This window comes from Gallinula chloropus (assembly GCF_964237585.1).
Source record: "Gallinula chloropus genome assembly, chromosome: 2".
Lineage (NCBI taxonomy): Eukaryota > Metazoa > Chordata > Aves > Gruiformes > Rallidae > Gallinula > Gallinula chloropus.
Genome location: NC_140086.1, coordinates 120,611,293 through 120,632,537, shown reverse-complemented (window position 1 = coordinate 120,632,537; position 21,245 = coordinate 120,611,293). Strand labels below are relative to the sequence as shown.

Here is a 21,245-nt window from a genome sequence, read left to right as displayed (position 1 = left end):
GGTTGGGGTGATCTGGATGAGTTCACTCCTGTTTCTCTGGGGCTGTGCTGTAAGTGCAAGCTGTACTTGCAAACTGTGACCCTCCTTGGGCTGTCAAATGGGAAATCGTGGATAAAATTAACGTCTTTGAGGACAGCCCAGAGCAGGCTGGTGGTGCCTTGAGGCTGTGCGTGCAAGTTTGCATGCCTTGAGCATGATGCTTTTGCAGCTGGCACACACAGCAGGCTCCACAGCTGCCTTCCCGCTCCCTTTGAGAAACAGCAACTTGGCCTGGTCTTGTACCCATTAATTAGAAGTGTTTGGCACACAGGGTCTGGGAAAGGCAGAGGAGCCATGCCACCGCACTGCGGCAAGCCCTACGCCACTCCCAGCAGCCCCTTCCTTCTGTGAATAACTGGGGTGGCAGCCAGCTGCAGGCCCTGGTCCCCCTTTATCATACGCGGGGATTAAACCCAAGAGGCCACTCTGCTTTGGCAAGAATTTGTCAAGAGGTGTGTCATTCCCCTCTGGTGTGGGAATAGCCTGGTGTCTCTGGCATAGTCTGAAGGGGGAAAGTGGGATGGGAACTGCAGAGGCCAGGTGGCAATTGGGACTCCACTCAGCTGGTGGCTCCACTGTGGTGGTTTTAACCTGCCAGCTGCGAGATATCCAAAACATGGCGCTGTTAGAGATGTTTGAGGGTAGTATGTGGCTTTCAGCCACTCTACCCCTTCTTCTCCCATCCCTAATAATGGGGGTGTAAGAGGAAAATTTAGTTCTGAAGTGGCCATGAGTATCACGTGAATGACTTGCAGCTCACTCACTGATGCCTGGTCAGTTTGGGACCAGACATAATAATAAATGGGAATTTAGTTCCCCTAAGGCGGGAAGTAGCATTTTTTAATGTCTGGTGAAAACCATAGGAAGAATGAAATGAACCAGTGACGGGCTGGGCCATGCTGTGCAGATGCAGCCACCACAGACCCCATCAGTCCTGCAGCTCTGGGACACGATCCTGCACAGAAGACAAACCTGTCAACTGGTTGGGATTATGAAAGGCTAGTTGTTTGTCGGGTGCTTGGACATCCAGTTCTGGTTAGAGTCATCCTGTGCACAAATAGATCATGCAGGAGCTCAGGGATTCTGGCATGAAATGGCTGAGGCAAAGTGAGGAGCACGTGTCAGCACCTCCATGCCACAGAGGGGATCTCTGCACAACTGGGAAAGACTGCAAAGAACCCCAGTGCCAAAGGCTGGGGTGGGAGGGGGCTGAGCCTGAGAAATGGGGGCTTGTGAGGGTAGGTGGCTGTGGGGTCTGGGTGTGCGACGGCAGGGCAGCCCTGCTCTGCACCCCTCCTGTAAAGCCTGCTTGGCTCCAGGCTAGGTTGCTAGGAAGGCATTTCATCTTGTTTCAGTTTGTGGTGTGAGATATGGCGTCTGTGGGGTGATATTTCTCTGTAAAGGAAAGGGATATTTCTCTAAATGTTATATTTGTATAGTAAGGAAAAATAATGTGGATTTTTTTCCTTTCTTAGGAAACGCTGTTCCATTGAGGAAGTAGCACGAGTGGCCTCATCTGTCTCTCTCTGCTTGCAGCTCTTGTTTATCATTTTGATATAAGATATGCTTGGTAAATCCTTGTGAGAGAGTGACTATGGCCTGCTAGTCTTTCATTCATTCTCAGTGTGTAGCTAAACTTTCCATGGATATTTAAAACAAAGGCATTTAATCTCTAACACAGTTAAAGGGCTTACGTGTTCCTACTCCAGAGGCAAGACACATTGGCAGTGGTTCTTATTTATTTTGTTTGCCCCAGCTTGAAAACTTGAGTAATCAAAAGAAAAATTCTCATTTTAATATTCTGCGGGATGGAATTGCTTCAGTGAAAGCAAAGGCTGTGGTGCAGTTACTGATGCATAACTCTGCTTTTTTCATATTAGTCTGTCCTTTGGCTATGGGGAGCTCATCTGCATAAGACCATTAGTTTTTTTCCTAAATATTGACAAGGGATGTCAGTCCCTGAGCTCTGATTGGGTGGTTAATCAAAGTCCTTAACCAATGAAAGGGTAGAAGTTTGCATGATGGTGTGATTATTTCTGAAAAACTGCGCCTCTTGGAATTGCAAAGCTTTCTACTTTGATTTGCTTCTGTAACGCCTCTGCTCTAACTGCCTCCATTGCTCACATTTTCAAAGTACTAACAACAATAAAGATGCTTCCTAACTCCTATATCTTTCCTTTTCTTTCTGTAGCTGGGGGGGGGGAGTAACAAGCAATAAAGCTTAAATAGTTTGCACAGAGAAGAAGGGAAAAACATGGAAAAAAAATAAAGGAGAAAGAGAATGTTTTGGGATTTTGTTTGGTTTTTTCCTAAAGCTATAGGTGTGATCTGAAGCTCATGTTCCTCTCTTTTTCTTGCCTACCTTCCCTCCAGGACCTTTTACATGATTTTCTTTGCATTGTTGATACTGTACCAGTTCTGACCCCTCACTAATATCTTTTGGTTATTGGAGAGGAACTAGCTGTCAGATCAGTATGAATGTAAATTGAAGTGAGAAAAAGGAAGATGACTGCAGGGAAAGACGGCTGGGAAGAGAAAGAATGTTACTGTAGATTTGGGGTTTCTAACTTCAGTTCAATTTGCAGTAAGTTCATTGTTCGTATGTGTGTGTGGTTTTCCTCTTCTCTTGCCTCCTTTTATAAGACATGGTAATAACTGGGTACATTTTTATGGACAGCAGCTTGAAAATGTGCCTACTTTGTTCTTTTATTTCTGTTTTGTAAAATAGTGGGGAATTCAACCTGCATGGTAATGTGTTGTTTTGTGGTGTAATGGGTCTGGAGATGTAAAGCTAGAATGCAGCGGGCATTAAGCAGCATGTCCAAAGGCAAGTGTTCGCAGCTCTTACTGCATAATTTGGATTCTGACCTAAAAACAGCATTGCACGCCTCCTGATTTTGGACCCTTTGGGGTATCAATTTGCAGCTTTTCTTCTCATCCAAAAGGGGCTAAAAGTTCCCTTCAGCCTGGGGTAAGAGAAACTGAAAACTTCCTTTGGCTTATGATCAGGGTATTTAGCTAAGCGATACTTTCTTTAGTCATAGAATCATAGAACCATAGACTCATAGGGCTTGGAAGGGACCTCTGCAAAGACAGGGTGCGTGAATCATAGCTTGAAATGACTTCTTCCATTTTTGAAGCCTTGAATGTGCAAGACAGTGATGGAGCAGGCATGCTCGTTCTGTCCTGTCTTCATACATCTTCTAGAAATAGAACGTGTGTGATTCTTTGTATTTGACAAGACAAATCTGCACTGATTTTAATGGAGTGTAGTTTGAAACTCGTTTAGTTAAGCCAGGGCAGACGACTGTAGGACTTTGTGTAGTTTCTTCAGTACATGGTAGCAGTACTACTGCAGATTGTTACTCTAAGAAACCTCATAGCAAAACCAGGTAATATTGCTGTCATATCAATATGATGACATCTCAGCATTGAACAAATACAAATTAATTCTGTCCATTAAAATGAGTAATGAAAAAGAATATAAAAATCTGTCTCAGAAGACTCAGGTACAGGTATTGTCTGGCTTGCTGCACAGCATAAAGAATTGTATCTTACATTTTTAGCTATTAAGAATTAGCTGAAATTCTGTAGTCTTTCCTGATCCCAATCAGGCGTGTACTGACAGGTGATCGGGTATTATGTAAAGCTTGCATCAATGAAAATGGAACTAGAGCCATGAAAATTTGCGAGAGCTTAACTAAATTGATTTAATGTAATCAAGACTTGGTTGTCTGTAGACAAGGTTTTTATTTACTGCTTTAATACACTTATTTTACATACAGCATCTATGCCTCTTTCATGTTTCTTTGCAGTAGTTCGACAAGCAAGAATAGAAGTTGGAATGGTTGCCAGAATGGAAAGTTAGGCCTAAAAATGCAAAATAGAAAGAGAAAGCTGTCTTCAAATTTGTTTTCTCAATTATTCATGCTACAGGCTCTATTTTACAAGATATTGTAACTCAATCTGAGAATAAGCGTGTGATCTATCTCACCAGGACCTGAGGTTGAACTGCAGAACTCTCCCCTGCCCAGTTAGATTTTGTTGCACATTATCAACCAAGACATTTCTGGGGGCGGGAGGAATGGAGAAGATACTATGAAAAGCATTCCATGTTTTCAACCAACCTTGCACATGATGAGCAGGTTGAATGGGAAGTCTGCAGGCTGGAAAGCACATCTGCTTAAAACATGTGTTGAGTTTTCTTTCTTTACTTATGTTAACAGTGAGCACATTTCTGGAATTATTTTTTTTTCCACAATCTGTTTGCTAAATTAGGACACAAAACCCAAGAACACTTGTGCATGAGAGTAATTTTCTGTAAATGAGTGGTGTCACTGAGTCAGTAAGGGCAGTCACGCACAGAATTAAGCACATGCATGAGAGTTTGCAGTAATTTGGCAGATACGTTTTTGTCATGAACAGATTCCCAGCTTTGTTTCTAATGCAACTGTAAATTCTTGACTTGGTCTTATTTTGAGTAGCCCTCGTTGTATGAGCCATAAGCTATTCTATTGTGCTAAGCCTAACAGGATATTTCTCTTATTTTGTCATAGCAACAAGAGCAAGATCCTACAAATCTATACATCTCAAATTTACCTGTTTCCATGGATGAGCAGGAACTGGAGAATATGCTGAAACCCTTTGGACATGTCATTTCCACCAGAATATTAAGAGATGCTAATGGAGTCAGCAGAGGAGTCGGCTTTGCCAGGTGAAACCTTTAATCTTTCTTGATTCATGTGCATCTTTTAGATTTGGTCCTTTGCAAATGCTGTCTATTCTGTAACTCCTTAGCCTCACAGGTGCAGAAAATGCAGAGCAGCACCTTTATCAGATTGTGTGTCTGTACTTTTCCACTGAGCTGAAGAATACCAATGCAATTGCTCTAAAAAATAGATTGTTGTGTGTATGTATATGTAAATAAAACTGCTAGGAATAGTGAGCTATGTATGCAGTATCAAGCTTGGATAATAATAAATGTCCTACAGCCAAATGCACAAACTCAGTGAAGAAACTGTTTAAATGTCTAGCAAAGATTTTGCTTTGGAGTGAGTAAATTTAGCAGTTGGAAGAGCAAAGGGGAGGAACTATAACTGAAGGTACGTGGCTTCCTTGAAAACTGCAGGGAACTCAAGCCTGTGAGGAGAGCTTAAGAAGAAATATTTACATATAACAAGCCCTGTCGGAGTAGTCAGATATTTTAGACAGAATGGGCAACATATTATTACCATGTAGTTCGCTGTCAGTACAGACAGACAAGTTTCCATGTTTACTCTCAGGGAATATTTACATAGATTCTCTTCAGCTTGAAACATTCTTAAATCAAATAATTTTCTTTTGTAAAGAAATAGAATGCTATATATAGAAAGGTACTGAAAAAGCAAATAAGAAGAGAAATTTGCAATTGTGCTGTAACTCAGTCTTCTGCTTCAAAAGACAAAGGAAAAAACCTGAAATCATTGTTTCTACAGATTATTTGTAACGTTGTGCTTTGTAGAGGAGGTGAAATGCCTTAGTCATCTTGTGAATGTTTTTTGAAATATGTGTCTTTATATATCATGGCACTTCTGCTAGTGTCATACCACCACTCAGTGAAATGGGGTACCCTATGATAAAAAGGTAGCTTGCAAGATAAGTGACATTGTAGTGTTACCTTTGTCCTTGTTGCCAGAGATCATCATGCACAAAGAGTGTTAAGATAATATTGTCTGAATTCAAATGGAAAAAGGCAAAACATTTATGCTAAAAGATGACACGCCGTTCTTATGTGTTCTTGCAGATAACAACATGAATTTTTCGAGCTCGCCAAATATAGATTAGTGTAACTCATGGGCAAACTTGCATCTTAAAAATTGACTTTGTTTGTGGAAATGTATTTAATTACGTAACATACTTTAAAAAACCTTCAGTGATATAACATGAAGGTTTTGTAATTCATCATGCAAATGCCAGAGAGGTAAAAATCTTTGCTCCATCTAAGCATGCAGCAGATCTCTCATTGATTCAAATGAGGCCAGTGCTAATCCAGGAATTTAGAACCATAGTTGAATGCTGCCTCTTGTCTGCAGAATCATCAATAAAAGGTTTAATTACATAACCACCTGACCTTCTTTTTGTAACAAAGTGCTATTTGGTATCTTTTTCCTTCATGTCATTCCAAATAGATGGATTTGTTTAGCTTTGCTGGTGGTCACGAAGCTTTCATTCTAGCGTACCTACACCGCGAGCTCACGGTGCAGCTAGGGGATGACTGCTGTATTTCAGCCCAGATAAGATTTCAGAAGTTCAGATCAGCAACCTGTGTGGTGATCCTGGCTGTTATAGTTTCCCACTTGGGGCCATTTATCACAGTATACCTTCCCTGCCTGTGGAACATGCCTTGCTGCTTAGCACAACTCTCAACTGAGCCACACAAGCACAGGAGAAAAAGTTAACTTTGCATACACTAAAAGGATGCTGCATCCAGCAGTTTTGAAATTCGATGTTTCAAAGTTGTTTAAGTGCTATGATGATTAAAAATCACTTTTGATTCTGCCCAATTATGTGAATAGTCAATCTCAAAATAAGTATATTCAAAAAGTAATCGGAAGCAAAGACTTAGAGTAGACAGCTATTGTCAGATTTTTCTCCTAAATGGGTATGATTAGCAGTTTCACAGTACTGCAGGTGGCTACTTAATCATTTATAACCCAGGTAACTTCAGATGTTCTTGGATCAAAATTATTTGAGCAATGTCTGTCCACATTGAAGTTCCACATCCTATAAAGTGTGTATGTACAAAGCTAGCTCTCTTTTTTTAAATTGTGAAAATATTTCCTCTCTTTTACATTCCCTCAAAAGCAACTGAACAGATTTTCCTGGAACTTTCCGGAGCATTTCACTGTCACTTGAACCCAACTGTGCCTAGGTATGCCCCAGAGGAGATTTTGAGGAGGAGAGTTATGAGCAAGGGGCCAGAGGAGGGAAGCTTTGGACTCCAACTGTGGCTCCACAGAAGTCTATCCAGTTGAAAGGGAACTGTTGTAACTTCTGGATACCTGCCTCTGTCTCACGTCTTGCCTGTGCTTTGTACTTCAAAGCTGTGCTACCTGGCTCCAGGTTCTCCATGGGAGCTGGCATTCTTCAGGGCTTGTGTTGCTCATATAATTTGGAAGCTTGGATTTCTGCTGACACTGGCAAGCAGAAGCTGGGACTAAATGAAGCCTATCAGATAGCAGAGAGAGAAATCATGAGGAGGAGGGAGAAGAAATATTTGCTACAAATAAGGAATTGGGAAAAGAGGTGGTGCAGATGAGAAGCTTTGAGTTCAGTCTGCCATGAGATTGAATGTTGAAAAGAGAATATCACACAGTGTTGTCCTCACAGAGGATTTCATCACAAGACTTAAAACTGGAGGTGTTTCTCAAATCCCTGTTGCTGGGTATGGTGGGTTGACCTTGGGTGAACACCCGGTGTCCACCAAGCTGCTCTGTTACTGCCCTTGTCAGCAGAATGGGGCATGGAATAAGATGGAAAAATCCTCATAGGTTAACATAAAAGTAGTTTAATAGCACACAGAAGGAAAAGGAAAGAAAAGATTTATTCTTTACTTCCTATCAGCAGGAGATGTCCAGCCACTTCCCAGGAAGCAGGGTTGCAGTACACATAGTGATTGCTCCATAAGACAAATGAATGTCCCACTCCCTCCTCCTTTCTCTCAGCTTTTACTTCTGAGCAGACATCATAGGGTATGGAATATCCCTTTAGTCAGTTTGGGTCAACAGTCTTGTATGTGCCCCCTCCCAAGATCTTGCCTCCCACAGCCTACTAGTGTGAGACAGGTTTGGTGCTGTGCCAGCGCTGCTCAGCAGTAGTCAAAACCCTGGTGTGTTCCCAACACCCTGGTCCCTACCAATATGCAGCACAGCACTGTGAGGGCTGCTGTGGAGGAAAATTAACTCCATCTCAGCCACACCCAGTACACTGGGAGTCAAGTAATCTTCCATTTTAAAATTTCAAATGGACTCCTCAGATCTTAGAACAAAAGCATAGTCCTTCATCCTCAAAAAAAAAAAGCAAAGAAAAAATACTACAGCAACTGGATTTGAAGATTTTCCTTTTTTTTTTTTTTTGGTGATTATAACTTTAAATCTGGTCTCTTATGATTTGAGTTTTGCGAACAGGATATTAGCAGTGGTGGTGGTGTGAATAAAAAGCAGATCAGAGGTAGTGACTAAGTGAGAAGGTCTTTGAGGGAGGCTGGAATTACTGGATAGGAGAAGGTACTGAGAGCATGTATAACTTCATCCTGAAGAAGTGTTTGTTGTCACTTATAAGGAGGTAACTGTGTGCTGGAAGATCTGGCTTTCCACAGGCCCATGAAGGGGGAGCTCCAGGTGTTAAGGTGGGAGAAGATAAAAAAGTAACACAATCAAAGTGGAGCCAAAGCGGTGATGCTGTTTCTCTAAATGAAAGGGGGACTATTTAGAGGGGGATTTATGAGGATCAGTGATGATGCCACTTTGGAGACACAGAAGTGTCAGCAGCACCAGGGAATAGAGAACATCCAGGCAGTGTAAGGATGCATTTGTGAAGAGGGGAAATCCTTTGTTCTTCTTTATTCAAGGGTTTAATTGAAGGCAGTTGAAAAGGTGCTATAAATTTAGCTTGAACAAATCCATCATCTGGGATGGTAGTGCAGGCTTAGATATTATGAGGATCATTCCAGCTTTCAGTTGGAAGAATAATCTGTCCCATTTTACACAGGAAATCGCTTTATAATTGGATATCTCAGATGAAACTGGAAATCTCAAACATGCCCCCAAGACTTTGTGTGGTATCTGTAAAATATTCCAAAGCCTTTGGTGGTAGATTTCCCTTGAAAGGCCTCCCTGGAAGGGGCTCACAGCATCACTGGAAGGTGCTGAGAAGGTCTGTGGTATCTCTGAGATCCTCACATTTCCATCTCACATTGCAACCTGGACCAAATTTTGGTTGACTCAGTACATCCCTAAGAAAATTGCCAAGCATGGAGCTGCAGTTTCAGGGAGAAGCAAATGCCAGAGAGGCTAAGGTGGGCCTGAGTCCCAGGACAAATATTGGTGGGACTCCATAACATGAAAATGTCTATGAACCCCTTAAAGGTGAAAAGGTAAGTTAGGAGCTATCAGAAGATTTGGCTGAACAATTTTCATAATCCAAGTCCAAGGTACTGTGAATTTAATTGAGGAAGTCCTTGGGACATGGTAAAGGGGGCAAGGAGGCACTGGACTATACCTTGAGGAGGGACTTGCTGATAATACTGAATCAATGAAATAAAGATTGCATTTTATAGCCCCACAGTAAAACACCTTTCAAGCATTATTTAAGTATCCTCCCTATAGTGATAGTAATATTAATAACACCATACATATGTGTACAATAGTCAGCTGAACAGCAGGGCAAGCATTTTATAGGTCCTTTTAAATGATAAAGTGCAAAGAAAGAGGTAGAAACCACTAACTTTTTTATTTTGTTTGCTGTCTTGTAACTTAAAACGACCTTGCAAGATTCACCCCCCAAGCGACATTTTACAACGAAGTCATAAGCCTCTGAAAACAGAAATTTATGATGGAAATGCTGACAGTCAGTCAAGTATTGCACTGCTGGCGGGCACCAGTATAATACTTAACCTGAGACTATGAAGACAGTAGCATAAATCAGCCTGGGTCTAGGTGGAAATGACTCTGTGTTCATGCTATTCTTTTCCAGTAACATGAGAAAATTTGTCCAACACAAACTGTCATAAAGGAATGTTATGATGCTGTTCCCAGTAAATGACCAAAGTCAAGAGATTCTCAATTAGCTGTCCCTATCATATCAGAACAAAAGGAGGAGATAACTTCCACCCTTTCATAACAGAGCTGGGGGTCTGTATTGGGATGTTTACCCATTTTGTTGTTGGGAATTTGGGCTTCATCCTTGCCTTTTCCCTACCTTGTTCTTCTGGAAGAACCTTCAATGTGATGCTTTTCTCTGCCTGCATATGTTTTTTATTAAACTTACCTCCTGCTTGTCTGTGGTTTATATGTCTTAAATTTAGTCTTTGGAAACAGTATTCAACTCAGCAACTGAAAGAGAGCAACAGAAAATGGGAAACAAGGTTTTGAGCCCCCACAGGATCATTATTCTATTTATAGAAATTTTGCATGGATTTCAGTAGAAATGGATGTCTTCCAGTTTCCACTGAAGCAAGATGAGAGAGCCAAGCCTTTAATTTGTATGTTCTTTTCCTCAAAGGAAGCTGTGCATTTTTCAGGTTTTTTCAGGATAACATTAAGTTATCCTGAAACAAAGAGGTTTCTCTGTGGAGAGCACTGTAGCTCTGTGCAGAGATACTCAGGCAGCTCAAAACGGTCACCTTGGCATAACAGGTCATGCTGCAAGGTATAGCAGTATGGACCATATTCTAGAGAGGAGGAGCCTCTCCTGTCCTCACTAGAGTGGTTTCTGCACATTCTGTGTATTCATCTGAGATCGGAAACAACCTCTTGTTCATGCAAACAGGACTGAACGTGAAGAATATATGGGCAAGACAAGTTGAGAAAAGATAGAATTATGAGTAATGAGGTGGACTTGTCAAAATTAATGTCTCTTCCTAGGCTATAAATGTCAAAGGGAAGAGATTTTCAGCATAAAGTGGTTTCAGACCAAAAAGCACAAACATGTTGAAACAGTCTCTTATCAGCTGAAAAGCTGGGGACATAAGATACCTAAGTCAGTCAAAGGAGAGAAGAGAATCACAGTTTGCCTCTGTATCAGGATTTTAGAATTCCTGAAATTAAATTGGCAAAATAAATCAAAGAAATTAGTGAACATACTGCCGTAGACAGATGAAGAGCCAAGTGGATGGAGGTGCTAAGAAACCTCATACTAATCAAACCTATCTTAAAGCTTTAGAGTATTTAAGACGTGAAGTTCATTTTCCTTGACCTCTTTTATATCACAAGCAGTTGAAGTACTCCCAGTTTTACTAAAATGCAAGTATTATATAGTCGTTTGAAGACCTTTAAAAAAACCCAGCCACATCTTTGCTATCTAATGTGTGCCAGTGGATTGTCTTCTCAGCAGTTAAATGTTTCTGCCAAATTTCTCTTTTGGAATTTATCTGGGTCTTGTCACAACTTTCTTAGCAAGACTTAAGAACTACTTAGTACCTAGTTTATTCTCCCCACAAAGGTACTTAGGCGCTGCTATCAAACTGTCCCTCTAGTCATCTTTTTGATATGCTAAAGAAATTAAGTTCTCTGGTGTCTCTTCTAACTATCGCCTCAGTTATTCTCACTCCTCTGCTGCATAATACTGCTACTACCTACCTACTTCCATCTTTGTAAGTGCCTTAAATAGTAAAGAAATATTGTCCCCCTCCCCCATTTATTATTCCTTCTCTCCTAAATATAAAGCCCCGACAATGTTCATATGCTGGTCATAACATAAATGTGGTAGTAACAGTTTAAATATTTATTCTGGATATAAAATAATATAGTTCTGATGCTCCTCTACATTGTTGTTATTATTAAGCAAAGTTAATGTAGGGTATAGGTAAACCAAACCCACATTTTACCAGTAACTGGTAATTACATGGTACTGAATATTTCTCATGTAATAATTATGTAATCATCATACTATTCGTTCTATATAAATTTTATTTAAGTTGTTTCTTGACATGACATCAATCTTTATAATAAGCATGTGTAACAGCTTTAATTTTTTTTAAAAAAAACTTTTCCTTTCTTTTGTTTTTCATGGTAGAGGTTCCCTATTACCTATAACAACACATAATGACTACTTTGGAGCCGCTATGGTCTGTGGAGAGAGTCATATGTATTTTTTAAATGATCTGAAATAAATATTTAATACCAAGATGTGAACATCAAATTATTTAGTTGCAATACTGCTTAAGCACCCCCATTTTTTTGTTCTTCCGCTAATCGTATTGAAATACCTTAAGTCTGCAAACTCTGGATAGAAAAAAATATTCATTAAAGCAGTCTTCCTTTTAAGATTTCTTTAAATTATGGGTCCCTTCCAACCCAGTATATTCTATGATTCTATGATTTCCTTTCGAATTGAATAGAATATGGACAGTCCAGTTATTCATGTTGTATTTGGGAACTTTATCACTTAGTTTCCAGAACCTGAAGGTAGATAGAGTTGAAAAAACAATCTTGTGTTTTTCTTAGTTTCTTTTTTTTAGGTAATTATCTGTACCTTTAAAATATAACAAACTGGTCTATGGTTTCAATTTTCTTTCCTTTCTGTGGTGCATTTCCAGATTCGAAATAATACTCTGATGCATTATTATTATCTCCAAATTGCATTTAAATGTCAATTATTATCAAAGATCCTCTTAGGATCAGGACCAAAAACATAGTGTTGAAGGGAATTTGTCAATGATACTTTGTTAATAAACAGATCAGCAGCAAATATTTATAACCATGTGAAGCTGATGTCCTCCCCTTTCCAGGAGGACAATTAAGTATCTGTGTCTTTCAACAGAAGCTTTTGAAGCTTCCAAGATCCTTATTTTTTCTCCAGAATATAATCATTTGTCAAATCATTGTTATGAATAAAACCCCAACACGTAAAAAAGGATTGAAGAGTGCTCTTCCTCCAAATTTACCTGCACTCTGATGATATTCTTTTGTAGAAAACCTGTCCTCTGGAGACTGCCTTTTAAGATACAACATTCCTGTTAGTGATGTTTTTATTAAATACCAGTCTCGACCAATGTTTTGAAACATTTCTGTCTCAGATGAGAAGAATAAATTAACAACAAAAAGCATTTTTTGTCCATCTCCCCTGAGTTTCTACACATATTCTACAAGACAGAAGTGCCACAGCTTTTTGAGGAAAAATTAGGTAGAATTTATTTGTGTGGACCTACGAAAAATATATTTTTATTTGGCCTCTTCCCAGGTGCAGCTGCTCTTTAGAGATAAAACAAGTAGAAAAGAGGAATCACTGAATCTGTGTTTGCAGATAGTTTCAGCATGTGGGCAGGCACCTGCCATAGGCATTGGCACCTATGTGGTTGATGTTGATCAGAATGTTAACTGAACTAAGACAAGGTTATTGTGATGGCAAGTATCAACCTGCTTGCCCTTAACCCCTCATCCTTCCCAGTCAGTCAGCAAGCTAATTATCCCAAAGAACACAGACTGAAAGGGTAATTTCAGGTATTGTGGACAACTGAAGATTATAATCCATAGATATAGGCTTGATTATTGAGCGGCCACAGGACGGGCCTTGGTGCGGCTGGAGGGAAGGTCTACCCACAGGCACGCACAGCAAGAGAGCCCGTGGGGACTCAGGTAGGGGAGACAAGGGATGGATGCAGTTGTTACTCAGCAACGCATCTGAAAGGGAACGCGTATAGGCGGCTCTGTCTATTGTGCTGCCTTTTCAAACGGAGTCGATAATGCCAGTGTCGGTTTCAAGCGAAGCGTGTGCCAGATTACAGATAGCTGGCAATGGCATTTGAGAGCCGTTAATTGTGAAACTCGAGAAGAAAATGTGCACATTCTTTTTCAGAGTGCTATTCGAATGATGGCCTTTTTATCCCAGAACACTGTGGGTTTCACTTTTATTCTCTTCCCACATAAAATGCATCAAGTGCACCGAGTCTCTTTCACTTGGCAGCTTATATATTGCATTCTTTGCAGGGACTGCTTTGGCTTGTTAAAATGTGCCCCATGTATTAAAATGAAATTGTCACTGCTGTGTGGTGCAACATAACATGGTTTGACACTAAGCGCCTGCAGCTACAGAAAACAGACTTTTATTGCATTTATTCTTTCAGAGACAAGAGTCTCTAAAGGCTCAGTGCAGACATTCGCTTAGTTAAATCTGAATGAAGCCAAAGTGAACAATCTAAGTTGCTGTCTGTGCTTGCAGAAATGGCCCAGCCCACATGATATGCAGTCATACAACTTGAAAGGGACAATTTTTAAATATTCCACCTGAAATAAACTGAAAAAAGACTTTGACTCACTCAGAGAATTAATCAAGCGATGAAGTTTTGGGGGTTATTTTAGGATTTTTTTACCTTTTTTTCATTCTTTTTTCTTGTGGTGGTGGGGTGGTCCTTTGAACTGTGGCGAACTTGTACCCTGGGCAACAAACTGCTGTTTAAACTCCATGTGAGCTGTGCAGGATGCATGTTGCTCTTTCCCAAAACCACATGACCTGAAGGATGGCAGATAAAGTCATTTAAAAAAGACCTAGGCTGTCGAGAAGTGAGCTGTATTTGTGCCAATGGAGTTATTTCGTAGAGAGCACTTGGAGGTAAGCACTAGTGTATTGAAGGAGCATTGAGTGGTTTTTAAACGTAATTTTTCTAGAAGAAACAGAAGCAGTATGATTTCTTTTTCTTGGTTCTTAGCTTTCCATTTTTCTCTTTCCTCTTTTCAAACATTCCTATACCCACTCTGTAGCAAAGTCAACTATTCTCTGGACTAGCGTGCAGTTGGTTTACAAGACCTGAAAGAACGGTGAATTCCGAGATGTAGTATAACTGTGGTTTGGGATTTGACTAGTAGATTTGTATTCTTTACAGTTTCTTCAATAATGTAAATACTAGTTCACTGTTAATACTTTAAAGTCTCAATGCTAAAAGTTCTCTTGAGGACATATGAGATGAAAAATAAGGCATGTCACCAGTAATGCCACTAATACATGTAAATTACTGTCTTCACCCAAAATACATCTTTATTTTATAATAGGCACATATGCTTTGTCTTTGGGGGGTTTTGTATGGTCTGGTTTCTGCAGGTTATTTTTTAACATTGTAATCTTTAATAGTGTTGCTCTGGGTTCTTCTCCAAATCCTGGTTTGTTGGGAGTTTTTATGCCGTCTGAAGTTGTTTTGATTGCACAAGGAATCTAGAAACACGTCCTTTGCTCGTGAGAGCATAAAGAATGTCCTTGTTCAGGGTGATCCCCCGGAGCCAAAAGGGGACTGTTCATTGACACTACTGTGGTTCACACACAGCTGGGAGCGCAGCTGCAGGCTTTGAGGGTGGCAGGTCCTCCTCGCAAGCCACACTGTACCATAATGAGATCAACCAGTTTCTCTACAGAAATCAGCAAGAATAGCTTTGAAGATTTCTCTCAGCATCTGTGCTTGTCCTTTTTTCTCCTTTTTGCTTTTTGGTTTTGCTGACTGAGCACTTCCAGAACAGTCTAGTAACACATCTTGTCTCTACCCCTATCTCCCTGCCTTCTCTTTTCCAGAATGGAGTCTACAGAAAAATGTGAAGTAGTAATTCAACATTTTAATGGCAAATATCTGAAAACCCCACCCGGTCTACCAGGTAAGTCTAGCCATTGTTATGGCACTTAAAATTCACTGAAGAGTTTAGAATACAGAAATACTGGATTTTATGTTAAAGTGGCTTGTGCTACTGACCCTGCTAAGAGGGCACACAACTTTGCTGATTGAAGATGATCATTTATGACCCATAGCAATTTCTTCCTTGCCCAAGTTTGTATTATTTGAGCATTTATGTCTGACAGCAGTAAATTTAAGTACATATAATGATTGTGTTGTCTTACTGCATCGTTTCCTTTTAAATGCATAGATCATGTGTGATTTTTTTTTTTCCAATTAGAGGAAAGGTCACATAAGTACCCACCTGTGCTTTTCTAGCTACCTTGGAATATAACTGTATCAGCAGCTGCATTATAGCTTATATAAAATAGCCAGTGTTTCAGGTTTTAGTAACTTTGTATTCTTTACAGTTACTAGTTACTGTAGCTAGTTACTGTTCCTGATATTAACAGCAATAGCTGGTAATACTGTGCATAGTTCCAATCTGAAGTGATTTTATATCATTTGTACTTGCCATAACTTAATGAAATCCTGCTATTTTCTAACAATACCTGTACAGTACATTCAGTGGCACGTCTCTGCTACATTGAAAGCCATGTTGCAGTCAGTGTCTTGCTTTTGAAATCTTCAGCTGTTATCTGCGTGGGTATCGGCTGTGCAAAGTTTAGTGATCGGTTACCTGATCCTTTGTGCTTGGCAAGACCTCCCTGAGGCCACAGATCTGCAAGGATTTCTTTCTCAGATAGTCTAAAGAGCTATGTTAAATGAGCAGGAAATTCTCTCTAGGATTGAGTCCTAAGTTATTCTCTTTCCTTCTTTTCCTCTTTCTTTTTTTTTTTTTCCTTTTAATTTCCATCAAACTATTTCCTTTTTTGGTTACTTTCATTAAATTCTTCCTTGTTTATTGCCTGGTTCTTTATGCAGAAGATGCACTAAATACTCTAATTAAAAGAGAGCCATCTGCACAGCTACTGTGTACAGTAATTGAATGCTGCAATGTACATATAAATTTTAGTCCGATCACCTTCATGAAACAGTATAAAACTTCTGGTACAAGCTGGAAGACTCAATTTTATGGATTTCCTTTCAAAAGTAGTCACTGACAATTTTTCTCAAGCCCAACTAATAAAGTACAACACCAACTCGTTGAAGTACAGCAGACTTTGTGTAGAACAATGGGCAAAGCAGAGACCTTAAACCTTTGGCATGTCTTTCTGCATGCATACATTGGGTCACAGTAGTAATCTGTTTAATATCATAGCAACACCCAATGGAAAGAGTGTGAATAGCAGGGAACTGCTAAGTGCAGTTTTGTCATTGTAATCCTGCGTGCCCTATGGTCATGTTGCCAGTTGTCTCAGAGAAGAGACATCGTTTGAGCTGGCAATAAAGCAGAATGTTCTTATAATGCTTGCTTGAGACAAAAGGAGCTACATGATTAAGAATGAAAGCTAAAGTTTATCTTTTAATATTTTTTATTTAGTTTTTTAATTAGTCAGGAATATAGTAGGTGTTCAACACAACATGGGACATCAAAATAGGAGTCTTGTTTAGGTAGCATGATTACTTACTTTTGTTCCAAGAGATACACAGAAATTTAATTTTAATGTTTATAACTTTTGCTGCTTTCTCAGCTGTTAGTTTCCTGAAGAAGGTGCCCATGTGGTAAAGTTGTCTGGTGCTCTTACAGTGTAAAGTCATTTAGTTGCAAGGATGACCTGGGAAAAAAGCTGTTTTAAGAGTTTTCATTTCATAGAATCACAGAATCATAGAATAGTTAGGGTTGGAAGGGGCCTTAAAGATGATCAAGTTCCAACCCCCCTGACATGGGCAGAAACACTTCACTAGACCAGGCTGCTAAAGGCCCTATACAACCTGGCCTTGAACACTGTGAGGGAGGGGGGACCCACCACTTCCCTGGGCAACCTGTGCCAGTACATCAGCACCCGCACAGTGAAGAATTTCTTCCTAATATCCAATCTAAATCTACCCCTTCCATCTTAAAACCATTCCCCTTGTCCTTTCACTACATGTCCTTCTAAAAAGTTCTTCCCCAGCTTTCTTGTAGACCTCCTTCAGATACTGGAAGGCTGCTATATGATCTCCCCAAAGCCTTCTCTTCTCCAGGCTGAACAAACTCAACTCTCGTAGCCTGTCTTCATAGGAGAGGTGCTCCATCCCTCTGACCATCTTTTTGGCCCTCCCTGCAAAACACGCGCAATTATAGTTTCTTCTTCTTGGCCTAGTTTCCTGTTAGAGCTTCCTCTTAGTTTATACATCTCTGCTATGAACCTGTACTTAAACCTCTCAGCAAAGGCATCTTACTTTATTCCCTTTCTGGCAGTTGCTTGTCTTCCTGCATGGAGAAGGAAGGAAAATCATGTCTCCTAGTGTACTTGGCAAATCACAATCAGAGTCCAAAAATGATCATCCCAGCATTCCAGTAATTGGTGTAGAAAGAAAATCATCTCTCGTTACTGCTGTGACCTCTTTATGGATTTCAGTTTAAAAATGAGGAACTGGAGAACATTAGCGGAAGCATGCAACGCTGTCTGTTATTAACCTCTACTGCTCAAAGACATGATCTTACTGCAAGAGAAAATTAATCAATCCTTTTAGGGTTAAATTAAATTGATTTAGGATTTTCAGCTGGATTTCTTTCAGGCATAGCAGCGAACTGGGAGAGTTTTACATTTCTGTCCACATCTCCTCTCACCCAAGCTCTGATGTTCTGGTTCAGGCTTGCCAGCTAATAAAAGGTTGCATGAGGCCCATCAGGAAAGAAATGAGCCTGGCTGCAGGCCGGTTTTTATTACCCTGGTTCTAGAGGCAGTGGAATTATGTACCAGACAAACCATTTTGGCAGCTAGTTTCCATCCATGTATTCCCTGAGATGTGATCCTGGGGACACAGTGGGATGTACGTGTATGGAATACCATGTCTGTAAGATAAAATGTTCACATGTTGTGGGGAAGTTGTGCCTGGTTACCAAGTCATGATAAAAGGAGCAGTGGAGTAGGTAGTTTTCATGCGATGCCAGAAAGACTGGGCACCATGGAACGGGCTTTCACAATCACTGAACCACGGACCATGACTTAGTTATATCCTCCCAGAGAATTACCTCAAACATTCATTTTTAATGCAGAGTACTTTCCCAACTAGCGTTTCCTTGGAAAATGAGATGTGAATTTAGTTGGATGTATTTTTTTGTTGTTGCTGTTGTTGGAAATAAGATAGTAATTGCAGTTGTGCACCTGGGCATTTGAGCACAGCCAGGAATCACTCATCTAAGCTGGCCGAGGCCAACAGTGTGTCAGGGAAGGAGGGCACTTGGGCACTCTGGAGGGTCCATATTCTGTTTGTTCCCAAGGTAAAAAGATAACTATTCCTTGTTTGACTTTCTAAATTCAGCGACTCCCTATTATCTCTTAAAAATTGTAGGGCTGAACACTTGAAGCTCCAAACTGCTCTGCTTCAACCTAGTGACAATGTAAAGGTTTTTTTTTCCTGGTACTTGAAGCATTTTGCTGGTTAGATATGTAATGCCTAGGTAAAGTGAGCAGTATTGTGTCTATGTTATTGAATTATTCTTCTTAAGGGCGCTTTTCTGTCCAATTCTTTGGCTTCGTTCCATTCCAAAGGGAACTGATCCACTGTCCTGCTTGTTCAACTAATAAGCATTTCATGATGTTCAGTCTTAGATACACAGCGCAAGATAATTGCTTGTCCCATAAATAATTAGTTGATATCTTTGCATTTCTTCCAGACTGAGAAAGTACAGTTATCTCCAAAAATCTGCAAACTGTCAGTGCTTGGCAGATTCCATGTGAACTTCATAAATATTCTTAGTAGCTTTGAGTGATTATTTTTAGTGGAATTTTTTTGTATTTGTTTTTATTTTCCCTTTATTAGCACTTCTTTCCTGAGATTAATAGACCAGGGCCTACCAGGTATATTTTCTTCCCATAGAGAGTGCAGCCCTACATGAAACTGCACTGTATGGGTCCCATATAGCCTCTCTGAAAGGAAGTCAGCAAATGAACATGTCAGACTATAGCACTGCACGTCTCCATCAAGATGTGGAGGGCCCTATTAAGGATAGGGGTAGCCTGCCTCTGACTTTCAGTGCTGCATCTCTTTTCGTCAGTGAATAGGGGACTTCATATGAAATCCTGCTAATTTATCACATTGTTCAATCACTGAACTCAAGTAAAAAATTCCTAGTTTTTCCATCAGGAACAAATTGATTTCTCTTTGGATAGGCAAGCTTCGGCTACAAGAAATTTTGTTCAGCTCCCAGTATTCTTGGATGTCTTTAAAAACTTAATTTTCTCTTTTTGAGTAAATGCAAAGACTTAATGAGTTCTTACTTCTCTCTGTGGAATTTCACAGGAACATGCCTCAATTGCGGTAATTATCTTCTGCTGATACGTCCATTATGCTCCCTCACAGCATTTTCTACTCATTATAGTACTTCCTAAATTTTGTTTGCTTTGTAAATACTTTTGGTTGTCAGAGGACATTGGGCCAATTCCTATCTCAGGGAAAATTTCAAGAAAGTGAGATGCACAAATGCTACAATACACAGGCAAGAATTTTCCTCTCCATGTGGAGCCAATAAAATTGTCTTTTATTGCCAATTTTAGTGTCAGGTTACAAATATCTCATGAAAGAAGAGGGAAGTACTATTCTTGTGTAGGTTAAGAACCCACAAGTAACAAATGACTGTGGCACTTTGGGACTGACTTTTACTAGAGCGTCTTAAGTAGAAAGAAATCATCTGCAATAATACAGATGTATTTGCAAATAGCTCATAGATTGCTCTAATCATTATTTGCTATACATTTTTCTCTTGAAAATAGCCTGAGCACTGCATCATTACAGACACATTTCACTAGAATGAGTGGATATTTTCTGCCATCTCTTAGATTCTCTAACCACAGAGAGTAGATTCAAATAGTCTTTGCTTCAGAAAAGCCAACTTAGAACATGGAATAGTGTATTAGAGCAACATGTTTTCTAGTAGATTATGGCTAAAATGATTCCAGTTGAGGGTTAACTGTACAGTGGATAGTAGCAACATTTTACACTGTTTTCCTTCCTTTTGTAGTGGCTGAACAAGTGATACCTTGTCATTCATTATGAGGTGAATTGCTTTTTTCAATGAATGAACTTAAACTATTTTGTTTGATAATTTTTTCAGCCCTTTCTCTTAGTTTGATGCTTTATCTTTTTATTTAATTTTCTCTTCATTTATATATATATGAAACATTGAAAAACTCTCACAAAACTATATTCTCAGGGAGTTTGCCTCACTTTATCAAGGTAAGTAATACATTACTGTAAATATCCATGTGTCTCTATCTCATTGTCTGTATATATGTATAGGTATTTGACATTTTAAAGAAGACAAAACAGCAGCCAAAAGTAGAAACTAAATATTTGTGTGTGTAGTTAGCTTAGAATATTTCTTGAGTGATACAGAGAACTTAAACAGAGTAAAGGACATTTTGCTAGGTTTAGAACTGGCAATATGCAGTGGATCTAGTTTAAAAAGGGGTTATCTTTTACATGTTGTTATCCTCAGAAATTACCTTTATTAAAAAAACCCCAACAAATTCCCTCACTTGTATTCTCAGTTTCTTTAACATGTATAATATTGTTATCTGAATATTTTATATTCTCTACCTTCTAAGAATTCAATTTTGTAAATATTTTCATTGTTATCAGCTCACTGCAGCAGATAAATCCTTCCCTACTGTATCAGAAAATGTGATCCATGTAAAGACCTTTGTGAAAAAACAACTGCTTTAACAAATGTTCTATTTCTTTATCCTGTTTCCAATTCCTGGCT

General features: G+C 39.6%; 1 protein-coding gene across 3 annotated transcripts in view; it reads left to right on the top strand.

Moving 5' to 3' along the window:
• RBMS3 (RNA binding motif single stranded interacting protein 3) overlaps positions 1-21,245 on the top strand; it is a gene marked incomplete at both ends in the record, with an annotated part of 441,410 nt that overhangs the window by 291,708 nt on the left and 128,457 nt on the right. For all 3 annotated transcript variants that reach the window (XM_084280360.1, XM_084280359.1, XM_084280358.1), the window contains 2 exons: positions 4,596-4,753; positions 15,295-15,374. In XM_084280360.1, coding sequence (XP_084136486.1) covers positions 4,596-4,753; positions 15,295-15,374 — 238 coding nt within the window. The remainder of the gene's footprint in view (positions 1-4,595; positions 4,754-15,294; positions 15,375-21,245) is intronic.